This window comes from Cyclopterus lumpus, chromosome 9, assembly GCF_009769545.1.
Source record: "Cyclopterus lumpus isolate fCycLum1 chromosome 9, fCycLum1.pri, whole genome shotgun sequence".
In the NCBI taxonomy this organism is placed as follows: Eukaryota; Metazoa; Chordata; class Actinopteri; order Perciformes; family Cyclopteridae; genus Cyclopterus; species Cyclopterus lumpus.
Genome location: NC_046974.1, coordinates 15,345,529 through 15,364,451, shown reverse-complemented (window position 1 = coordinate 15,364,451; position 18,923 = coordinate 15,345,529). Strand labels below are relative to the sequence as shown.

The 18,923-nt window shown below is 42.4% G+C and overlaps 1 protein-coding gene across 3 annotated transcripts in view; it reads left to right on the top strand.

Annotated features, from left to right (window-relative positions):
* mctp1a (multiple C2 domains, transmembrane 1a) overlaps window positions 1-18,923 on the top strand; it is a 170,541-nt gene that overhangs the window by 81,070 nt on the left and 70,548 nt on the right. For all 3 annotated transcript variants that reach the window (XM_034540701.1, XM_034540700.1, XM_034540699.1), the window contains exon 2: window positions 4,823-4,943. In XM_034540701.1, coding sequence (XP_034396592.1) covers window positions 4,823-4,943 — 121 coding nt within the window. The remainder of the gene's footprint in view (window positions 1-4,822; window positions 4,944-18,923) is intronic.

Here is an 18,923-nt window from a genome sequence, read left to right as displayed (position 1 = left end):
TCACACTGTCACTCTCTTCTTTTTCTGGAGGGCCTTGAGGGAGAAATATATTATAGTGTAACATAACATACAGCTGTAAATAACGCTAACCTGAATCTCTCCTTTCTCTCTATTCGCCTCCCCCATATGTCCTATATCCAGCTAATACTCTGTTAAATGCTTATGTTGTGCTACCAGCATTAGTGCATTTTACAACTTTTAGGACATTAGGGCTGTTAAAGGGTTTGTACTGGGAAGTTGATTTACCTCTTCGTATGTCCATGGCCACAGAATCATTGGCGTATTTAGTTAAAAATGGCGACAGCGCTACCATAGCGCCATCTAGCAGCCGTTAGACATCTTATCTCCTTTGTTCTATATTCTTTGGTACATGGTTGTTGTTCATTACAAATAGTGTTGTTTTAATAAGTGTAATGACATTCAAGTCAGTCTGCATATGCCAAATGTGTGAATGTATCTGTGTGTAGGTGTTTCATATGTGCACGATGCTATGCTTGCATGCTTTTATCTTTAAACCTTAAACTCTCTGCCTGCACATGGTATGTTGGTATCCATCAAACAAAGCTTGGGAAGAGGCTCTGTGGCTGAAAAATAATCCATAAAGAGAAATAATATGATTTCTGTATTAGCCTGTTAAATATCAGACCTGGGTTAGGCTCAGCCTTCCTTGATGTTACACACACCTTTTTCTACTCGCAGTATACACTATTTCTGTGTTTATCACAGAAAACAGGTTTTATATGTTAAGATTATTTCTGATTTTTTTTTTTTGTGGTTGCGTAGCAACACTCTTCCAATATCTTGTGATTTTGCCCGTGGCATATCTAGAGATCCCTGCCTTCAAGGAATCAAACTCACAAAGATTAGAGAAGATATTCAGACTTTAGCATTAAGCCAGTTCTTCTCACCTCCCAGGAGAGGTGAACTACATTTCAATTTCAGTTTCCTTGTTTTCATTATTAATTAATAATGACCTACTTGTGGGCGTTCCTGTTTGCAGGCTCAGTTGCATTTATTAAAGCATATTTAAGTTTCCTTTCACATTTTCATCCAGACATTGAAAAGACATGTCACATGTCACATATCACATGTCAGCAGCACATCGATTTTATTTTTAAACACATGACCCTGAGACACCAAACTGCATTGTCCTGCCAATGGGGCTTAGCAGCCTGATGTAGTCGTTATCAAGACCATGATCATCTATCAACAGCCACGTACCAAGTATTGTATCTTTAAATAAGACACCAGGCTGTTCACCAGCGCTGTGAGATTAATTACTGATGTGTGATAAACTACAAGTTAATACACTTGCTTAGCTTTTGGCTTGAGGTCAGCCTCAGTGTGGGACTACATGGAACATGTGAGAACAAATAAAGAAGCAAAAGATACCCATTTTTCTTTTACTCACCTCAAGTCACACTGAACACAATGTGCTTTACCAAAATGCATCTTTGTGTTTCTGTGCATGTTTGAATGTTTATTTTTGCATTGTGTTGAATCACGGAAATTGTTAAATGGATTAAATTACCCAATTACAGCAGCACAGCATTTCTTTTCAGCTAGTGCAGCAAAATCAGATATCAGATCATTGCTTGTTCTTGGTTTTTAGAGAATAGCATGATATTGAATGAAATGGACTCTGTATGACTGTATGAATTTGTTAACATTAGTTCTACACTAAGAAAATGAAGCCCCAGGAGTAAGTTACATGTCAACTGCCTAAAATATATTAGTAATGTCTTGTGCAAAAAAATGTAGAACAATTATTCCTTAATGGAGTATATTATATAAATGTATTTATTTTCTAAAAAGATGCTTTGTAGCCTCTAGCACTGCCTGACGTGATGCACATGGGTTGTTCCTCCAACGTTTTTTGACCCACAGAAAGATAACAGTAAATGAAAAGAACTAAAGATGACATAATCTTGGATATAAAAGTGGAAAAAGTAGCTGGAAGTGGCATCTCTTCACAGAAGGAGAACTGTCACAAAACCTTGTTAATGAGCAAACCAGGATCAGGTTATTGTTATGCAAGGAGGTGCAGAGCCTGGAAATTACATGCCATCTCTTTGAGAAATGAGTGTCTGGCTCCACACAGTGCCCAGGGCTAATACAGGCTTCCTCTTTCATAAAGACACCACTGTCATGACACATAATCCAGGATAAGAGATAGATGTATCTGGTTGGTAACCCCAAAATAAAGTTGACAAAGCAGCTGGTACTTAACGGTTTTTCCGTTAGATGTGAACTTTCAGAAAAATCTCCCAGTAGGCCATTTCACTTCTTTCAAGCAGCAGTCAAGCTTTAACTGCATGTCACAGTCATAAGCACCTTTCCCACTCCCAAAAAAACATCTGTCTTTTCTCTTCAGTGTGAAAAGTTACAATCTGCATTTATTCCTGGGACAAATTACTCTGCAGTAGTCACAGGTATTTATGGGCTCCAGCTACGATCTGCAGTGAGTAATAACGATTTCCAGCATGCCAGTAATTTGACCGAGCTGATTGTGGTAAAAAACGTGACTCAAACTCCACAGAAACAAAATAAACCACCGGTTTTGTCAAAAATGAATCCCCAATTCACCAAGTGAAAAGAAGCATTGACAGAAACACCACTTTTTCTTATTAATCATATTCGTCAGTCTTCCCATTTACAATTGAAAGAGACTGAATATGTACAGACATAAAAAAGATTGAACAACTGTAAGATGTTCACTGTTTACTTACACCAGAAAGAAACTACTATTATCTATATGGTCTATTGGCAATAGCTTTTTTTCCTCCATAATTGTATCACCTTTTACCACAACCCCAGTTTCCTTTGTAGGGTTAGGTTTAACCTTTATTTTGTTACAACTAAAACTGTGTGTGGGGTCTTTGTGAGTTCTACTGTACAGTGTAATATTATTAAAGTTCAGTGGAACAAAGTCAATAAAAGCGAGGCTGTTTGACAAAGTACTTTTTATTGCTTAATAATATGTCCCGGAGCTGAACGGAGACTAGTGTAATACATCCAGATAATCTAGTCCTAAACCTTTTATAGCCCTTCCTCTTGGACTGTTAGCAGCAGATTGTGTCTGGCTGGAGTCTGTTGGTGTGGAATATCCTATTGGATATTTACTCTCACCATTTCAAAAGTGTGACACATCATCTGTCTTAGTTATTGATGAAGGATCAGCCTTCTGGTCTCTGATTCATTGTGTGTATGAATATAATGAATTCATTATAGATGCAATCACGTGTACATGCAAACGGTCCCAAATGGAAGGATGCAATGTTTCAATGCACCACTATTTTCCATGCAATCTTAAACTTTGTTTCAAAGTAGTATTACGTTAATGGAAAAGGACATTGATATTGATTGATATTTTTTATGGATTCAGTTTGGATACAGTGTAGTTCTCCAAGGATTATTTAATCTACATTTTAAGTGCTATGATAGTTGAATCTCACTGGGTTGGTGCCACATGAAACTGTAATGTAACTCCTTTCTTGACAGTATTTACATTATGCTGCTAAATGTTATGTACAGACCGTGCTATATTTGTCTTTTAGATTAGGGTTATTTTATCTTTAGTATGCACAGAGGATTGCTAATTGAAAATATAAATAATCTTTGTGCTCCAAAAGCTTAAATACAGTCTTGTAACCGGCATGGTTTTTTGGTATATTGTGTGTGTGTGTCACAGCTGAATACTTTAATTGCAAATACATTGTTTATGTCTGTGCTTATTTGTCCTACACTACATTGCAGTATGTTGATCTGTAAGGTCACCAGCATGTGTATTGCCCTCTGGGACTGGAGAGAGACTGAAAATTAGGTTGTGGTAGTAATGGTTTAGTTCTCTGTCAGCTTCAAGGAATAACAAAGGGAAACACAGAGCAGGTGAAGTGGGATGGACCTTGGGCTGCCCTTTCTTTCCTCCATTGCGGCCTCAGTGTGCAGAGGAAATAGCTGAGGGCTACTGTCTGGATGCAGGGGACAGGAGACGAATCCTCTGGGCAAAGTCTGTCCGAAAGGATGGACCAGGGCAATAGTCCAAGACCCAGAGTGTGAGAGTGTATTTGTCATTATGTCTGTGTCAATACTAGCTTTAACTTATTTGTACTTTACTTGTTTGTTCAATTTTTACTCTCTGGTGGTTAAGAATTGTGACAGAGAATAATACATATTTAATCCAAAGTAGAGTTAGCAATGAATTGTCACAGTTAAGCTTCCCTTCTCTCCTGCCACTCTATCTCTGACTGACCTAATCAGCTCATTCAGTGCACCTGGTAGTCACACCCACCTCATCAGTTTATTCTGTACACCACTGTAGTGGATCTCAGCGCATAGCCTGGTTCGTCATGTGGCTTGCTAATGGGCCCTCGAGCTCCAAGGGAAACCACGATAAGAACCTTCGGGGGCTTCCTGTCAAAGTGGAGTACAGCACTGACCTCAGGGCTACACTGTGACATGTAAAGCCACATCGATGACCCCTTCCAAGAGCCTGACACTCAGAAGCTTGCCTGCTATGAGTACACATTTTATGTAATGTATTGACTTAGCACGAGGCATTTCTCTCTTCAGACCTTTTCAGTCTCTCAGACATTTTTTTACGAACATAAGCCGTTAGCTTAAGTTTAACATTCATAGTTCTCATTAGAAAAGTCATCCGCTGTTTTTTAATATACGAATAACCGTGTCGGTCTTCAAAGATGGATCAAGATATTAGCTCATTTTATTTAATTTTAATTTTAATTTTCCATGGATGAAGAGTCAAAATGCTGGAATAAGTTGGACTGCACTGGTCAACCTGTTTAATTTCTTCTCTCTACAGGGCATCAACCTCGTGGGACCCAGTAATGCAGAGCCCCCACCTCAACCTCCCAGTCCAGCCATGTACCAGCTGGATATCATTCTGAAGAAAGGGAACAACCTGGCCATCCGAGATCGAACAGGTAGGAGCTCTGTTTATTCTTCCTGTTACCTCAACAGCTTTGAGTTTTATGTGGGGAGACGGAGTGAACAGCTTTATCAATCCTCTATTTAGTCCACCAAATGAAAGCAATTGCTTTGTCACCGGCACAGGAACTGAACTGTCCCCTCTTATCTTTATATATGCCTCTTTTTTGTCAATGTAATATTTCTTTTGGCACTAACCCCCCTACTCTCTTTTCACCTCTATTATTTTTTTCTTCTCTCTAGTTCTCTCCCCATGTTGGGTTGTATTAGATCACACATCTCTTCCTCACAGTTCACTCTGTTTTCAATGTGTGAAGTGAGATGGAAATACTATGAGCGATGCGGCACATTTCCTGTGCATCTAGGCGTGAAAAGAATTCAGCTGTGCCTTAAGTTACAACATTGTCACATTTAGAGACAATGCTATGATCTCCTGGTTACTTTTGTATCACATCACTAAATCATAGTGCAAGTCTTAACTTCTTTATCCCAGTGTTACGGGTGGTGTGATCAAGGCTTTTAGTGTAAGTAAATAAAATAGAGAGTTGTATATTCTTCACATGTTTATGCATTTTGTGATATATATTTGATTTAGTAGCTTTAGAGAACCAAAGTTAGAGATTCAACTTAAGGTTGAGTGGCACTTTATGATGTTTGAAAGGGGTCAGTGGAGCAGCATGTTTTAATAGTGCTATCTTGAGTCAATCCATTTCACGTTACTATTCCTCCCATTGGGGGAAGAAATAGAGTTGATCTACTCTTTGCACCAGTATAAAATGTATTAACTCATATTAAACCCCTCTGCTAAACAATATGTTTCCACTCTGGAGTGATTCTGATTTTAAGTGCAGGACAGATAGCCCGGAAGAACACAGCTCTTACACTGTTTGTAAGCATTCAGTTATGGCAATGCCAGATATTCTCTTATAAACTCTTCCAGTGGTTTGGATCGTGACGGCTTCAGGGCGTTCATTAGTGGTTGTAGAAGTCACCATCCAAAGAAGCTGTCCTGCTCCCTTCTGTATATTTTGCCTGACTACCTGTCTACTTGGAATAATGAGCATTGAGGCGCAGAGCTCACCCGTCCTGTCCTGAGTGCGTCAAGACAGCTCATTTTAATGAGGGAGAAACAGTCAAATAAGAAGAAATACAGTGGATTGAATTTAATATGAGCAATAATGTCGTAATAACCAGTGTTGTAATGCGTGTTTTGTGTTTTAACAGCTTTATCAGAATATTCACATGTTGCTGCTGTAGGTGAAGAACAAATTGCACAAGACAGACAGGTTTGATGGGATTTTCCATCGACCAATCAGTCTAGGCTCCCTTGTCAGATAAAAGCTGGGTTCTTGAATAAAAGTAGCTATCTGAATTATAAATGAAACAGATGGTTTCCAGTTTTGTCTGCCAAGTATTTTATGCCTCTGCATTATGTAATTTCAAATATTCAGATCCAGTGAACCTGGAAGTGAAACCAAATATAACTGAGCTGAAACCAAGTAAGACATCAACATGCAGACTGACATGCTCATCACTGCATTATAATCACCTTAACTAGTGTGGCATCAAACCAGGTGGCTGAAGTCTGATTTTCAGTTAAAGTGCAATATCACTGTAAAATATGCTGCGTGCTAGGATAGTTGTACTACATGCAGGTAGTCTTTACACAGCAGCCCTGGTCCATGCTTTAAAGTGACGAATGCACCCAGGGGCAAGGTCTACTAGTCAGAAAGAAAAGAGGGGGGGGGGGGCTCAGTGACAAAGCGCAGCCAGTTGCACACAAGCGCATTGTCTTCTTCTGATGTCTCTTCGTCATAAAAGGAACCTTTTTGTTCGTGCGCAAGGGAACAAGAGCACATTTAAATGGAGAGCTCTCAAAGCCAATTAAAAAATCTGTTGCTGTCACATCATTTCCTCAGTTTGAGGAGGTTCAATTATAGAATCCCTGTAAGTGAATATAAATAATGTGCCTTTAAAGACAGACAATGGAGAATGTCCATCCATCCATCCATCCATTATCACCCGCTTATCCGGGGTCGGGTCGCGGTGGCAGCAGGTTCAGCAGGCCGACCCAGGCTTCCCTCTCACCCGCAGCACTTTCCAGCTCATTCTGGGGGATCCCGAGGCGTTCCAAGGCCAGCCGGGAGATATAATCCCTCCAGCGTGTCCTCGGTCTTCCCCGGGGCCTCCTACCAGTTGGACGTGCCCGGAAAACCTCTAATGGGAGGCGTCCAGGAGGCATCCTAACTAGATGCCCGAACCACCTCAGCTGACTCCTTTCGACACGAAGGAGCAGCGACTCGACTCCAAGCTCCCCCCTGATGTCCGTGCTCCTTACCCTATCTCTAAGGCTGAGCCCGGCCACCCTACGGAGGAAGCTCATTTCGGCCGCTTGTATCCGAGATCTCGTTCTTTCGGTCACGACCCAGAGTTCGTGACCATAGGTGAGGGTTGGAACGTAGACCGACCAGTAAATGGAGAGCTTTGCCTTCCGGCTCAGCTCCCTCTTCACTAAGACGGACCGGTACAGCGCCTGTTTTACTGCTGCAGCCGCACCGATCCGCCTATCGATCTCCCGCTCCACCTTACCCTCACTCGTGAACAAGACCCCGAGATACTTGAACTCCTTCGCTTGGGGTAGGCAGTTTGCCCCCACCTGGAGGGAGCAATCCGCCGGTTTCCGGCAGAGCACCATGGCCTCAGATTTGGAGGTGCTAACTCTCATCCCTGCCGCTTCGCACTCGGCTGCAAAACACCCCAGTGAATGCTGGAGGTCACGGTCCGAGGAGGCAAACAGGACCACATCATCCGCAAACAGCAGAGAGGCGATCCCGAGACTCCCGAACCGGATCCTCTCCGCCCCCTGGCTGCGCCTAGATATCCTGTCCATGAAGGTCACGAACAGGACCGGTGATAAAGGGCAGCCCTGGCGGAGGCCAACACCCACCGGGAACGTGTCTGACTTACTACCGAGGAGACGAACACAGCTCCTACTGCAGGCATACAGAGACCGGATGGCCCGTGCCAACGGGTCCGGCACCCCATACTCCCGCAGCACCCCCCACAAAAACCCCCGAGGGACCCGGTCGAAAGCCTTCTCCAGGTCTACAAAGCACATGTAAACTGGTTGGGCAAACTCCCAGGACCCCTCCAGTAATCTTGCGAGGGTAAAGAGCTGGTCCACTGTTCCACGACCGGGACGGAATCCGCACTGTTCGTCCTGAATCTGAGGTTCGACAAGCGGTCGGAGCCTCCTCTCCAGCACCCTGGCATAAGCTTTTCCCGGGAGGCTGAGCAGTGTGATACCACGATAGTTCGAGCACACTCTCCGGTCCCCCTTCTTGAAGATGGGAACCACCACCCCGGTCTGCCAGTCCATGGGCACTGTTCCCGACCCCCATGCGACACTGAAAAGGCGTGTCAACCAAGACAGCCCAACAATGTCCAGCGCTTTCAGCATCTCAGGGCGGATCTCATCCACCCCTGGCGCCTTGCCACCAAGGAGCTTTTTGACTACCTTAGCGACCTCTGCCAGGGATATGGGTGAATCCACCCCAAAGTCTTCCGGCGCTGCCCCCTCTCCGGGGGACATGTTGGCCGGGTTTAGGAGTTCCTCAAAGTGCTCTTTCCACCGCCCGACGATGTCCCCAGTCCGGGTCAGCAGTTCCCCCCCCCTGCTGAGAACAGCCTGGGGTAGACCCTGCTTTCCCTTCCTGAGCCGTCGGATGGTTTGCCAGAACTTCCTTGAGGCCAACCGAAAGTCCTTCTCCATGGCCTCCCCGAACTCCTCCCATGCCCGAGTTTTAGCCTCCGCGACCATCGTTGCTGCAGCCCTTTTGGCCCGCCGGTACCCGTCAGCTGCTTCAGGAGACCCCTGGGCCAGCCAGGCCCGAAAGGCCTCCTTCTTCAGTTTGACGGCTACCCTCACCCCCGGTGTCCACCACCGGGTTCTAGGGTTGCCGCCACGACAGGCACCGATGACCTTCCGGCCACAGCCCCGAGCAGCCGCGTCCACAATAGAGGCTTTGAACAAGGTCCACTCGGATTCCATGTCCCCAGCCTCCCTCGGGATTTGTGAGAAGTTCTTCCGGAGGTGGGAGTTGAAGACCTCCCGGACAGGATCCTCTGCCAGACGTTCCCAGTTCACCCTCACTACACGTTTGGGCTTGCCAGGTCTCTCTAGCCGAGTCCCCCGCCATCTGATCCAACTCACCACCAGGTGGTGATCAGTTGACAGCTCTGCTCCTCTCTTCACCCGAGTGTCCAAGACATACGGCCGCAGATCAGATGATACGATTACAAAGTCGATCATTGATCTCCGGCCTAAGGTGTTCTGGTACCAGGTACACTTATGAGCCACCTTATGTTCGAACATGGTGTTCGTTATGGACAAACTGTGGCTAGCACAGAAGTCCAACAACAAAACACCATTCGGGTTCAGATCGGGCAAGCCGTTCCTCCCAATCACGCCCCGCCAGGTTTCTCTGTCATTGCCCACGTGAGCGTTGAAGTCTCCCAGGAGAACTATGGAGTCGGCAGGCGGCGCCCTTTCCAGGACCCCTCCCACCGACTCCAAGAAGGCCGGATGCTCCGAAATGCTGTTCGGTGCATAAGCACAAACAACAGTCAGAGCCTTACTCCCCGCAACCCGTAGGCGCAGGGAGGCGACCCTCTCGTTCCCCGGGGAAAACTCCAACACAGCGGCGCTCAGCCGGGGGCTCGTGAGTATCCCCACTCCCGCCCGGCGCCTCTCACCCTGGGCAACTCCAGAAAAGGACAAAGTCCAACCCTTCTCCAGGAGCTTGGTTCCAGAGCCCATGCTGTGCGTGGAGGTGAGCCCAACTATATCTAGCTGGTACCGCTCCACCTCCTGCACCAGCTCCGGCTCTTTCCCCGCTAGTGAGGTGACGTTCCACGTCCCTAGAGCTAGTCTATGCTGCCGGCGATCGGCCCGCCCAGGTCTCCCGCCTGGCCCGCCGCCCGGTCTACATAGCACCCGACCCCGATAATTCTCCCTGCGGGTGGTGGGTCCACAGGGTGACAGCTGCTCCATGTTGTTCTTTCGGGCTGAGCCCGACCGGGCCCCATGGGCGAAAGCCCGGCCACCAGACGCTCGCCGACGAGCTCCCCTCCTGGGTCTGGCTCCGGGAGGGTGCCCCGGTTTCCCTTGTCCGGGCAAGGTGGCTACAATCCGTGGGCTGCTTATCATCAGGGTTTGTTGAACCGCTCTTAGTCTGGGCTCTCCCCCGAGACCTGTTTGCCTTGGGAGACCCTACCAGGGGCTGACGCCCCGGACAACATTGCTCCCAGGATCACTGAGCCACTCAAACTCCTCCACCACGTTAAGGTGGCGATTCAATGGAGAATGTATGGCAGTAAAATATGAGAAAGATTTCAGAATAAAATTGTGTCCAACCGCTCTTGGCATAATGTATTTATGTACATGTAGTAGCTCACCTGCAAGTACTGTATGTAATTGTTGTCAACACAGTAACATTTTCCAAATATGATTTAATTTGATTTAATTAGGCATTGTTACATATTTTGCTTATAAATGGGTTTAAACTTAAAGCACTCCAACTAATTAAACTTTGGATGAAATATAAGTCTTTACTGACCAAAGAAAAGCCTAGTTGTCGAGAGCGGTCTATCACATCTACTTTTATATGCGAGAGGAGAGGAGTGCACACCAGGTGCGCCGCGTTTCTTGTGCTGCGTCTCGGTGTGATCGGGGCCTTGCCCCTCAAAGCACTTTGAGCTCCTAAACCTCTTGGGCTCATACAGCTTCGCTGAGCATGCAAGTGCTGTCAACTTAAGTCAGTGCAGTGCTGACATATTGAAAGACGAGTGTAATCACTATCCAAATATCTGTGCCACATCACCTTATGATGGTATTATACTGTCTACTTTCACCTTACTCTAGCTTTTACTGATTGCCAGTTGTGACATATTTCTATCTCCGTAGTAATTAAACCTGTTATCTTTGAGTTAGTCTTTTTATGATTTGATTATAGGATGCACAGTATATGTATGTCTAAATTCAGGATAGCCATTTACTTTCTATTGTAGGCACTTTTCTATTCTCTGTTCTTCTTATGGTGCTTGGAGGTTGGTTCTTCTCTAGTTGAGCCATCACAGTACAAACGCCTCTCAGGGAGGATTTCCCTCATCCTCAGAAGACTGCTTGATAGGAGTAAGGAGATATCACTCACTCTCTTGTCTGGTGTCCAACAAACAAGAGCCATTCGGGAGCTTTTTTGTTCAACCACAATAACTTTCTGGCATTGTCTTGAGTCTCTCTCCTGCCTGCACAAATCATTTCACAATCTCTTGCCAGGAGAACCGGCCAACAAACACATGACATGGTTTTAATATTATGACAAGATAAGAACAATAATCATTGGAAACGGATGAATGAATGAAGTAGATTTATGCAGTTCACAGTTGTTTTAACAAGGAACAACTTGTACAGCATAAGCATTTACCCTAATTATGTGGTTTCAATGATATTGTATTACATTTATACTGCAGGAAGAAGGACATCAAAAGGGGTGAATAGGGAGAATGCAGGAGGGATAGCCACATAATTATAGTCTTTTCTGGTGTATTGTTCCAGCCCAGCCAATTCTACCTGTCAAATAATCTTGCTTTACATTTCACTTGTACTTATCCTGTATTGAAAAGACCCTGTTGTGTCTCCAGGGGCCTAATCTGGATTTAGTTCGAGCCAATGGGACGTTCCGCAGCTTTGAATATGACCTCAGATGAACACACACTGCCCTCTCTTTATAGTCTTTATTTCTACTTCCATCTAACTGAGGTACATCAAGGTGAAGCCTTTCCAGCGCCCAAGGCATGATTGACACTTCCCATCTTGCAATACCTTTTGTGTGTGTGTGTGTGTGTGTGTGTGTGACTGAGGATGTGGAGGATGCATATATGGGAACAATGTATGTACTTTGTTCAGTCTTTTGACTGATATGTTCACTTAACAAAAAAAGGTAACTGCATGGGAATTCAGTATAGTTTACAACCCAAACTTAAAGCACATTAGCACAAAGTGGAGACTCTTGCTGCTGTCTGCTGAGGCGTGTTCAAGGCCTCCCTAGGCTCCACCCCAAAATCAAGAAATGCCTTTCTGGTATTCAGAGAAGACATAATGTCAAAGTGGTTGTCCATTTTCATGATAGGGGTTAGGGATGCACCTATACCACTGCTTTTCAGTCCATTACAGTTCTAACAATGACTTTTAAAACATGTTTCATATCCATCAGATGTTCCTCACTTAATGAATGTAACAAAGTTCATATACAACATGATGCTATTGCTGACATTTTAACATTCAACATTTATGGCAGCCCACCTTACGTGTGCCAGAGCTGTTATTAACTTTAGGGCTAACTTTAACTTTTCACTTTTGTCATCAGCTGGCTGATAAACAAGACACAGGAACGTGTTACATTTATTTACTCACAAATAAACTGTACACACACAGCACTACTACTTTCACAGCTGTACCGCTGCTGACTTCATACTCACCGTCATACACATGCTCTCTCTCTCAACCACACACAGTATGTCGGTCTTGCCAACACACAGCTGACACTAGCTAAAGTAATTGATGCAGCGAGACTTATTGGATAGATTACCTTATTTTTAACGTCTTATTTCCTTGTTTTAAAAATGTAAAACATTTCTGTCATAAACTAATTATTTTGCAAGATGCAAAAATAGATTTACTGTAGATTCTACTTATTAGGCTGAACATATGATCCTTTGCAGCAGATGAACATATAAACGCTGAACTGCAACCCATACTGCTACAATAAATATGATATCTTGTATATTTGTCAGACTGAGGTAACTTTTGTGTTTCTGTTTCTTACACTTTTTGTCAAAAGGCATTTTCCCATAGCTGGTATGTTCTGTATTTTCTACTTATAATTGTGTTACATTATATGTTCATGCATGGCTTATGTCTTGCATTTTAAACTGGTTCATGAACAGCTAACAAAGTGATAAAACACTCAAGGAATGTAATCTAACTCTGCATTTGAGTTATTAATTAGCATTTTGCAAGTGTCATTTTATTCAACATTGTTACATGTTTAATGTGTTTTAACTGCTCATTGTATTGCTCTCAGTGCATAGGCCTCAACATTTTTCTTTCAATAAATACGTGTTCATAATTGTACTTGTTTTTAACTCTTAATTTCAAGGTGTGTCTGGCTCATAAAACAAAATGGCTTATCGCTCCATGAAGGTACAGTTTTGTCACTTTTGAAAGTATGGACAAGAAGTACCAATGTTGAAGGTACCATGCATGCTCGTACCCTACTATGGTACAACTGGAGCGAAATAGCATATGTACTATTGGAGGGCCATTCCTGTACCTTGGGTTTGCCAATCACTGATGTGAAAGAAGTGCCACACAATATATTTCTGCAGGCTTAATATTTAATACAATTGTATGAATGGTTAAATTAAGTCTAAATGTAAGTTGTCTGTAAGTATTGGATACACTAGCTACAGTATAATAGGTTATGTGCAGAAATATCCTGATTCTTACTCCTTACACATTGCTACTAGAGTGTGCTGGCACTTGTTCATTAGACACTACACGTGTGCTGTGTGTGCATATTTAAAGCCCTAATATTAGTGTAGAGATCAAGAGTCTACAGCGAGCCTAATTATCTTGTCTGCCGCACAACAGTTCCTTAACAGAGCAGTGAGAGAGCCACAGTTGGCATGTTGTCTCTTGTTTTATTTCAAGTCCCCTTCATTGCTTTCTCACCTTGTGATGTTATTCCGCCACAGGCTGTCCAGTTTTCTGCTTTATTCTTGTTTCTGCTCATTCAGCTCAGCTTGTATTAAGCAAGCACTGTTCCGGTATCTCAAGCATTGCATTTTAATTGAAGCGAGATCACGTTGCACATTAATGAAGGTTTATTTAGGGTTAATGTCAGCGTAGGACAGCAAAGTAAACTCCTCTCAGCATAAAGCAGCAAGAGGCAGAGGCATGCATGTATGTGGTGGCTGTGTGCAATTTTAATGAGACATGCTCTCAGTCCATCTGCCAGCAACTCATGATGGAGTTTCTTGCCTTTGCAGCCTTTTACTGCAAATACATCCTCTTGAGCAGATTGCATTCTGGGTAATGGGACACCCAAGTGCTGCAACCATCAGTCAATCCAGACACTATACATAGGCCAACAGCTCCCGCACTATTCACACACTTACCTTCGCAACCACACAGTGCCCACAATCTGAGGATGAGGCTGTTCCAGGTCTGCAGCTCAAGCATGACGAAGGGTTTTATTGGCAGCTCCACCATATTTTTTCTCCTCTCCTGTTCTCACATCTCATGACACGCATCAGTGAGCCTCTTTCACGGTGTCGTTCTTAATAGCTGCTGTTTTGACAGGCAATGTGGTGGCCGACACTCCTTTATCAGTGAAGCAGTGAGCGCCAAGAGGAAGGAAAAGTTCAGAATGACCTCTTGACTAGTAGTTAATAAGAAGGGTGAATATGGTGCCACTTTTATTACTTATGGTGGAATTCAGTTTCCTCTTTTACGTGATAGTCAGGGACAATATTTGTCTTCCTTCCTTCTCAGGGTGAGACCCTTTATTATTTCTCAGTGCATAGTTGAAATGTTTATGTGAGTTTATCTTGAGATATACTTAACTTTGCTCAATCACTGAATGTATATGGGATCTAACTGTGAGCAGCTCCTTGCAAATATAGATATTCAAAATGAATAATCCCCAAAGCTGTTTAATACTTCTCCTTGAAATAGAGAGCAGACTTATTGCAGGAGAAAGCAATGACATTACAATGGTTAATATATATATATATATATATATATATATATATATATATATATATATATATATTCAGAACATAATTGAACACAATTCAGACTAAATAAGTATAGTTGTAGTCCTAAAGTTATAAATTACACCTGTGCATATCATGTTAGGACATTTCTAAATGCCTGCAGTGAAAATTATCTATTTTTTTTTTTAAACGTGTTTTTTTATTCTCAAGGCTTCATGGATGAAGAGTAAATATATTATGTTTAATATTGGCCAGCAAACTGGCTTGTCGAGGTGTTTCGCTCCGCTCTGAAGGTTAATGATATATTTCATAAATGTTTAATGATGATCTTTGCGGAGATGTTTTTTTTTCAGGAAAGGCGCCACTCTTCCTGTGCAATTTGCTTTAGGAAACCCTCTTATTTAATATATTTGTTACTGGCAAAGTTAGCAAATACAGTGTAAATGAATCCCTGAAAAAAGTATTTCACTACATTTGAGCCGCCAGAAACATTTGACAAGTCTTCTATCATAACTCTAATCTTCTGGCACATGCTGTATATTCTGTTATTGTTTTGTGGCAGTCAATATCTCTGGATGAACCTAATTTTCTCATGTATTGAAACGGCACAATTTCATACTGACATTATACATTATTGATGGCTTTCTGATGCTAGCGAAATGAGGTTTGTCATCCATATTCATTGTATTTTAAGACTCAAAATGTTATCAGTAAGTCTCAGCACCACAATGTGTTACTCCAGTTTATGTTATACTTTTAATATTTCACAAATAAGAAATTATGCTTGTGTTTTTATCTAATGCTGGGTTTGCTTAGTGCTAACCATGCTATGTTTCACTATAGTAATACCTTTGAGATGTGTGTTGTTGTTTTGTTTTGTGACCCTTATTAAAGTAATGTTACAGGAACAAATATACCACCTAGGGAATTTTTACTGCAATATCCTACTGTCACCCCCAAAGCCATGAGTTTATCTTTTTTTCATGGAGTATGATACTTATTTTTAGGACATATCACACTGTCCCCTGTAGAAATGTAATTACCTGCTCATATATTATCAGTTAATAATTCAGGACTGTTCATCTTCCCTGTACTGAAACAGAACGCTAACAGATCATTAATGTGTAATTAGTAGCTACAGTTTCATGATTAAAATAAGGAAGCTGAATAATTACTTGCTCCACACATCAATTGAAGCCATTATGACGGAAAGGAGCTTTTTATTTTAGAAATGTACAGCTAATCACAAGTCAGTATACTCATTATCGTCTCTCATCCTGCAGTTAGTAAGAAGCACCTTTCATAAGCTTAGTAAAAGGCTTTGGCCAAGATGACCGTTATGTGGTTTGAGTTTCAACATGACCATATCTTCATAATATACCATATTAACTGCAGCAGAAACCTCTTCTGCCCGGCCTACATACCGTCTGCTCTCCCTCCCACTGTTTTAGAAACAGAGGAGTCCCCTTTTATTTCTTGAGCATTTTTTATACAAGATCGAGACCTACTGTCGAGTTTTGTTCTTTCCCTGCTAACTCTAAAAGCAATAAGCTAGGCTGGTATTTGGCCTTGCATGTGTGCATTTGTCTGAGTGACTGAAAGTGATAATGACCCAATGCATCGATCCTTTGCACTTGTGTGCTTACAGTATGCATATGTGTGATGAGGATAGTAATGAGAAGAAGTGGTGGAATGACCACCTCTCTGTGAGGGAGTGCATATGTGTGCCTTAAATCAATCCTCAGTTATTACTCAGGGGATTGTCTGAAGCATTTGGAGACATACAAGCAGTCCTTTAGGTTGCTGTTTACTACCAGAGCAGCACTAGCATTTAAATGAAAGCATTAGACTTTGATGAACCTTTTAGAAATGTCAGCCTGTCCCGATAAGGACTGTTTGTTACATCACAGCTTCAACTGCTAGAACTGTTCCATAAAATGCTATTATATTATACTATACTATACTATACTATATATTATGCTGCAGTATCACAACATTTTCCTGGTGCCGGTCATTTAACAATTGGTATATCATTTCGTCACGTTTACATTCATGTTACCTAATCTGTCTATTACATTTACTCTGCGTACCAAAAACAAGCTGAGGCAGCTGTATAATTGTGCAAACATTTTGTCATGTCAAGGTTGAAAATCTTATTTTCATTTTATCAAGAGGCAAATTGTGCTTCCTGGAGAGTGAGCATGCTGTTGGATACAATGAGAATATGCCAATGCCATAACTTGCACTAAGTACCTATGGCAGCAAAGAATTCAACTGAAAGTAATTCACTTTTAACTGCTGGTGGGGATTGAAAGAGAAACAGAATATGGTGGGGCATAAGGAGAAAGAGAGAGAGGAAAGTAGAGAGCAGCAAACGTAATTGATTTGACAATAGCAACAAAGCGCAGGAGATATATAACAAAACATGTGTTTTTGAAGAACAAACCATTTTGGAATATGAATGGCACTATTGGTTTGTATCAATACATATACTGCAGATGAAAGCAAAACATTGTAAGAAAATAACTAAACATAAAGAGTAGGAATGGCTTTACTCATGTCCCTATGAGTGTGAGTGTTTAGTGTGTATGGATACACACTGCCTCCTATTGGTAAAGTCTGGTATGTTATGAATGGGACAGAAGCGTCTGCACTCACTTCTGTAAAATATGGTTATGCATATTGCTACAATTTGTGGGAATGCACTGATAGGACCGATTGCGTTCTGAAAACTAGAGAGCAGATGATGATGTGGAGCATGTAATGAACTTATAGGAGTTTGTGCATTTGGGTGGAATCGGATAAAAATAATCATAGATCTAGACATCTTTGAAAAGTAATGTAATACAAATACATATAAACATCTAAACAGGTTGAAATCGAATAAAATCGGTTGCAACCGAATACCTGTAGGTGATAACAGCAGATATGCAAATATGCACGTGGGTTATACAGTATACGCACTGAAATCAAACAACTGGAGAGAGATGCAAGTAGAATCCCATAATCAAGTAAGAATGCAAGAGACTGGATTTGTATGACTGAAAGCAAGCATTATATTTTGACGATCTATATTTCACTTGAACTAAAGTATTTGAAGTGTGTGTTTACTCGAATGCTGACAAATCGTGTGTTAGTGTTAATCCTTGTAATATATGACTGGCTGTTGTTTACATTTGGATCACAGATTGTACTCAGGTGTCTAGCGGGGAAGCCTGGCTTATTGGCAGACACTGAGCAGTATTTGCATGGCCGCTGTCCAATAGGTGCTTAGTAGAGATATATGTGAGGTGGAATATGTTTTCAACAGCCAGTCAGGAGGACAGAGAGCAGCTAGGCAACAGCAAGTCAATCGTGGGCTTTTACATCTGCCAAAAGTACCTGCTGAGTGTGCCACTGGGTCCTCTCACAAACACATGTATTTATACTTCCAGCTACTGTTATAGTGATAGCGGTTAGTTTAATAGCATCATAAAATATGAATAGATTAACAGCTTGATATGAACTCAGTATCTCTTTTTGTACTGTGGTTTCTTGTCATTCGCTCACTTGGCCACTCACCCACCAGTCTATGACAGGGCCTGGAGGGTGACTCCAGAAAGGAGGATCAAGGAGTTAACCATGTCCTTTATGTCATACAATTCTCTTATACAGGGCTCACTACATATGTGTCTGTTACTACCTATGTCCTGAAACTAACTTGGTACCTCCTCCTGACCTTATCGCCCATTTTTCAAAAGTGTGCTTGTGTGTGATGTCTGACCAATAAAAACATGTTTAGTTGGAAGTTTACTCAACGATAAGATGTTTTTTATTGGAGTTCACTAGATTGTTTCCTCGCATGGCTGGTTAGGGGTGTTTTGACCTGCTATGACTTCAGCTTCAGATGTTTTCCAAGACAGGTTCAGGAGTCCCAACATACAAAGCTGAACGGGCTGATGTGTATTGCTGAACAAAGTATGTTGAATCTTTGAAAGCTGAGTGCTGAATTCCTGCACGGGGTATTTGGAAACTCCTAATTTCTGTAACATTGAAAACATACAAGCTTTTCAAGTTTACCTCCTACATTTAGCCCCCGCAGTAATGATAGAAAATCACATTGTGCTCTGCATGGCTGCTCTTCAGCACCTACGGCT